The 6184-nt window shown below is 31.9% G+C and overlaps 1 protein-coding gene across 3 annotated transcripts in view; it reads left to right on the plus strand.

Annotated features, from left to right (window-relative positions):
* LOC128994313 (BMP-binding endothelial regulator protein-like) overlaps positions 1–5457 on the plus strand; it is a 125074-nt gene extending 119617 nt beyond the window's left edge. For all 3 annotated transcript variants that reach the window (XM_054418758.1, XM_054418768.1, XM_054418777.1), the window contains 2 exons: positions 2096–2327; positions 3010–5457. In XM_054418758.1, the coding sequence (XP_054274733.1) occupies positions 2096–2237 (142 nt within the window). In that variant the 3' untranslated portion in view covers positions 2238–2327; positions 3010–5457. The remainder of the gene's footprint in view (positions 1–2095; positions 2328–3009) is intronic.
* The last annotated feature ends 727 nt before the right edge of the window (positions 5458–6184 follow it).

Here is a 6184-nt window from a genome sequence, read left to right on the forward strand (position 1 = left end):
CCCAGATACATAGGAATTTTTCGCATAATACATTGGTTAACTGATGTGACATGTTTGATACAACGAACAAGTGACCCACTTGATGTTAGGAAGGTACATATAATAGATTTGAAATTATATGAACCAGGTTAATTGAAACGAGTCTAAGAATTGTACTTTGTATTATAATCGCAGTACTAGAAAATGTAAATAAGAAAAAAGGTTAAGATGCAAAACATTACTGGGAATACTTGGAATTTTAACTTGTTAAGTCATGTAGGGAAAAGTTAACATGAGATAACATGATGAGATTCAGAGATTGAGAAGGGAATTAATTATTTTATGTATGTTATTTAGGGATGATTTAAGGTCGTAATACAATAATTGTGTAACGTAACGATTTGGATTAGAGTTTACAACGCGAAAGATTTCGGATATTAAAAGGTTAAATCACAAGAGGGATGCATGACTTGAGTTAATGTGTTGTATGCTAGATGATGAATGTGATGCGAAAGTTGTATATTTGTGTATAAATGTAGAGAGAGAATGAGAATTAGTATTAGGAGACATTAATTGCTGTACATAACACTTCACTACACCGAACGATTGTATATAAATGAATTTTAAACACTAAAAACACACGATTTAACACAAACACAACACGACACACGCACACGTTAAACAGATACATAATGAAAAAGAAGAATGTGTAGCTAGGAATAAAACAATATCTGAAATCACGCGACCAGTATTGCCAACGCAACTTGTTTCCTTGTTTGAGAAATACAGAAATGTTGTATTTAAATAAATGTATTACGATTTTAAACTCACAGACATGGTTTGGTTTATATTATAATAATGAATTTTCTTGTAAATAGAGGTCGTTTAGTAATTTGAAGGGCAAAATGTATCAGTTATGAAACTCATATCGGTGAAATGGATGCAATTAAATAAGTTGTATGTAAAACATGAGGTTGGTATTACAGTAATAACGCAATGACCCGCCGCCTGGTCAGTGCTGCGCTCAGACAGCAAAAGATGTGTACTATTGCAGGTTATCAGCTGTGCAGTACGTTGTCTTAGCATTGTTGATAGAAAGGCACGAATTCAAATGATAAATGAAAAGAAGGAAATATTATTTTAAGTTATAATAGTTCATAAGTGAAAGTGTTTAGTTTTAAAATAGCTGAAAATTGAGAAGCGTGGGGATATTTTGTACTACTATGTAAATATTTTAATTTTCATCATTTTAAAACAAAGTAAATTAAATGAGCACTTAGGATAAAATACAGTATATGATATAATTTGTTGTTTGGTTAAGAAGAGCAAATCACTCTAACCTGTTGGCTATCCTGCAAATCAGCTGTTATCATCCTTGGTCAAAGATTAGATTCATGGTAAAGTCATTAGTTCAGTGCTAGTTCATGTCTGGGCCCCATAGCAAACACACACTCGTTGTCATAACCAGTTTCAAGTGTGCTGTGGCTATCAATTTGACAACTCGAATCCGAGCCCTGGGGTACCAGTCCGGTGCTATATTTGCAAGTCTACTGACTAAAGTAAGACTGTTCTTATTTATATTAGAAGTAATTAGTTACAAGAAGTAATGTACTTAGAAGGGAAGAATTTGATTTAATTAAATGTCATGTATATTACTATGAAGATCATTGATTGCTCACCATTTAACCAATTGTAGTATAGCCTATGAATATCTGAAGAAGAAAATAATATTTAATATTAAAAAAGGCTAGACAAGGCAAAATTAAATAGTAAAGTACTGTTTGTTCCAAAATTGGCATATAATTGGGCAAAGTGATACATGGGGAAGCAACACTACTGCTATCTTAAACATCTTATAAATTACCCTATATCATCAAGTGTTTGAACAAAAAGTGCAAACTATGCAATTAATCATTTTACCATCAAATGCAAGCACTTGGTTCAAGGCTTGCGGTACAACTCCCGAACTCCGTTGGTAACTCAATTCAACTACTATTTTGATTCAAAGGCAAGCGACAACTCCATAGGTATAGTATGTCTAGTTTAATAGTCAAAGCTTCAAAAGACAGTCGCTTTTATGTATTTCTGAAGAAATAATAACATTTTTTATTCGCAGGTCCTGCTTGCTAGACATGTGTGAATGTCCTGGCCGCAAGTGCTATTGTGAGTCGTTCACAGCGTATGCTCACGAGTGCGCGAGGCTTGGTGTCAACCTACCGTCGTGGCGTGAGGACACTGGCTGTCACGCGCTCTACTGAGTGCTGCTCCTCTCGCGCTCGAGCGCAATACCCACTCACTAGTCAACTCCTCTCCCCCTACCCCCACCCCTCACCTAGCGCCAGTTAATTGTGAGTATAAATAATTTAATATAGAGCTAGGTTGATTTTTTTGGTTTCTTCATTAGTTGCATTTTTATGTAAGATTATTTAGTGGTTAGAGCTAGGTTTACCTAACCACAGAAGCAGAGTGCAGATAAGCGATTTTCCGCTTGTCTGCTCTGCTTCTAGGAAAACGATACCATTAAAATTACCAAGAACAAGAGGAGAGCAGACTCCGCTCGTAGTAAACCCCAGCTTTAATGAAAGTAGTAAAAACCCCTTAAAATTATTGGAATATATTGCGTATCGAACTTATCCTCCAGCACCAAGTCCAATAATTTATAGTAATCTGTGCTTGTTCAGATGACAGACAAATATAAATTACTAGAAATCGCTAGCATAAGATAAAAGTTTTGTTTACGTCAATGAACAAAAGTAATATGTGGTATTTGATGAATACTTTAATATTGTTCATGATAAATTTATGTCTGAAAATATTTTTTTTCTTTAGTTGATCATAAGTTTTGTGACATTTGTATCTGAACGTGTCTTTAGATGTTTGTACATCCACCTTACGTGGGAAGGAACCTAGAAAAATGTCCAGTTGTCAGACTTGGAGCCAGTCCCTTGTCAGATTTTTTTTCTGAGCAGGACGCTAGCCTCTAGCTTTGGATAGAATAATTTCTTATCCATATCATTGTTGTTGTTGCAGATACCAGTGAGATCGGCGCATTGTTGTTGTTGTTAGTCGTTGTCGTGTCAGTATTCCCGCTTTGCCGGATGTGGAGCACAATTTCGACCAACCGTTGACATTCTGCTCCGGCATCCTTGTAGTTAGTGACTGGATCACGTGTTGTATATATTTATACAGTTGCAAACTAAGTGTATTTTATTTATGTTAAATAAAAATACAGCGAGAGGCCGAAAAACATTTGAGAGAAGCTGAGAGCAATGTAGGAATTTAACTTGTCAACAATGTATATAACTTTGAAAGAAATTGTAAAAAGTGATGTGACAAAAATACATAAAAAATCATTAAAATTTAAAATTGGAAAGAAATACTTTTACCTTTTTAAAACACTGTTAAGGAATCTATCAACCAATGATGTTACTTAATAAAAAGTAAAATTATAAACTCTTGAACCATTTTATTGTTATTGAGTTGGAATTAGTATTGTTCCGCCCTAAAAAATCTTTACACAATATCAAAATGAATTCACGAAGCTTCAAATTTAAACAAAATGTTTTTCGGCTTTACACAAAATGTTTAATATATTAAATTGTTTATTTGATAAGTATTAAAGTAGATATAGCAAGTTATATACCATTAAGCCTAGTTTAATGATTATTTTTATAATTAGAGTAGGATTATAGGACCTAAATGTTTACCTTTTGATTCACTGTTTACAATTATCTACCAAAGACAAATGTAATCGTTCATTCACTCATAAAAACTCATCGTTCAATAATCATCAATTTTTTCCTTTGTTTATGTTGAAGTTTATTTGTAGAGTGTCAATGTATGTTTGATTGAACAATTTTACTTTCTTGATTGCTATATTTTTTTTAAGGTTGGCAGCCTCTTGGAACAAGAAACTTTGGATTGTGCTTGACTAGAGGTCTATGGTCTAAGTCTAGAGGACTAGAACACTATTAATTATTTATTTTGAAAAATCTCTTAGAGGTTGAAAAATGTTTTATATGAGATATACGATAACAATAATATGTTATAATATATTTTTAATATCGTTGAGTGGAAAATGACAAATGTTATTGCTTGGAATGATTTATAATTACTTTTATACTAAAGTATTAAACGTTGAAAGAATGTATACAAAAGAAAAATGAACAAACAAGGTATCTTCGACAAGAACCTCTTTTTAAAAATCCTTGCATTTATTTATTTGATAGGAATTTATTGTTTTGGCTGGTCCAAATTTAATGTAAGTTTTTTTTACGTTGTGTTTGATGAACAAACCTATGTGAACATAAGAAGCATACTGAAATTAATAGAATTATGAAATTAAATGTAATAACTTAGGTTATGAAATATTTCTATAGCTCTGTTAACTTTTTTAACTGTGCTGTTATTCCCCTCTCTGAGGAGTATACTGTTAGGATGTACATTTTTACACGTCTTACTTTTCTCTTTATTTTTCTGTTTACTATTACAATACTTCCCTTATACTACTGAAAACTCTACTATATAGTGCAATACTTGATCGATAATAAGAAAAATGTTCTTCTTTCCATAATTGCCATCAATTTAATTAAAATAAGCACAAACTGAAAAAAAAAACAGCCAAAATATTCATTATTAATATATTATAAAGCTACAAATTCTTTGAATATTTAATATCGGGCTGATGATTTTTAATTTGTAATTTTACAAAATAATACGCAGGTTAAATAAAATTTATAAAATTACAAAGTATAGAGCTTTACTTCATTGTGCTGTTTATATGTTAAGTTATTTAGATGTGTTGTATTAAGCGTTGAACCTATTAAGAATCAATTTAAAAATGTTATGTGAACTTTTTGTCTTATGATAAACTCCTTAATGCCTTAAAAGGTGATTAAATAAATTGATGAATTTTCTAAATGTTTATCCACATTAAAGCATACGAGAAAGGGCATGTAGTTAGTATACAGTAAAATTTCTTAACTTTAGAATATGTTTGTCTTTAAGAAACTTCAATTTTGGATAAGCATGGATTTTATCCTCTTGAAATATTTCTTACTATTAAATCTACTAGGTTTTACTTCCTTAACCCACAAAAATTTCTTCAATTTTTTAAAGACCTTTTAGATAAAAATTAGAAAGAATTTTAATAATTTTAAAATTGTAATGATTTTCTCCAATCAAAAGGAGACAGTTGTAAAGATCTCATGATATCCATCACCATGTCTGTAAATAGCCATAATTTCAAGCAATGTGTTCCTAATGTATTTTACTATATTAATATATTTTAGGTAGTATTTTTATTTGGTTTGTAACTATTGTACGAACTGGAAATATCTCTATAGTGTAATTATTTTTGTACATAGCCTAGTGAAAATTATTTAAGAAGAGGTGCAATTGTATGTAACTTGTTCGATGTAATTTGATTCATTCCTATAAAATATTAAATAAATTCTTCAACTCTATTCTCAAGAGAAATGTGATCTTATGAGGTATTTGTACTGTAATTGATAATGTTTCCTTCTTCAACTCCTTAACATTATATTACAACTAGTTCTTTGTTAATTTTTGATGATGGTGGGTTTTTGCCTTTGGGTTTGATGATTATTAATGGGGACCTGGGTGTGTATTTTTACCCAAACATGAGTGAAGGATGAGTGTAGAATGGTGTGTGATGACATTTGTAGCTTCGTTACTGACTAAGATAAGCGGTTTCAGTAGCCGGGATCATTTATTAACAGGGACAACTGGGTCCAGACTCGAACCATCAAAAAGCTACTGACTTTTCTCAGGATTGACCCGGCGACCTTTTGATTGTTAGACGAGCACTATAACAACTGAGCTACCCATCCATGTGAATAGTGTTTGAGATATTACTGCGGACATTTTACATAAAGATTGGTGAAAAAAAACTTTCAATACACTACATGGAAATGATCGCATTGCCACACCTGTTAACAATACTCAAATTAACTAATTTACGCTTTATTCATTTGTGCACTATTCCTGCACGCTAAATCAGCTGATTTCACTTGTTCATGTTTCTATAAGACACTTAATATCTGGTAAGCAAATAACATAACCTACTGTAGGGCCACGAGAGTCTGCAGTTGAAGGAGGAGCCTATGTATCACATGACTTCCAAGTAGCCAATGAGGCCATTGTTGCCAAATCTAATAATAGATTAATATATGTTTAGTTTACA

The sequence above is a fragment of the Macrosteles quadrilineatus genome, unplaced genomic scaffold, assembly GCF_028750875.1.
Source record: "Macrosteles quadrilineatus isolate MER2022 unplaced genomic scaffold, UCM_ALF_1.0 Scaffold_1__1_contigs__length_201487025, whole genome shotgun sequence".
Taxonomy (NCBI): Eukaryota; Metazoa; Arthropoda; class Insecta; order Hemiptera; family Cicadellidae; genus Macrosteles; species Macrosteles quadrilineatus.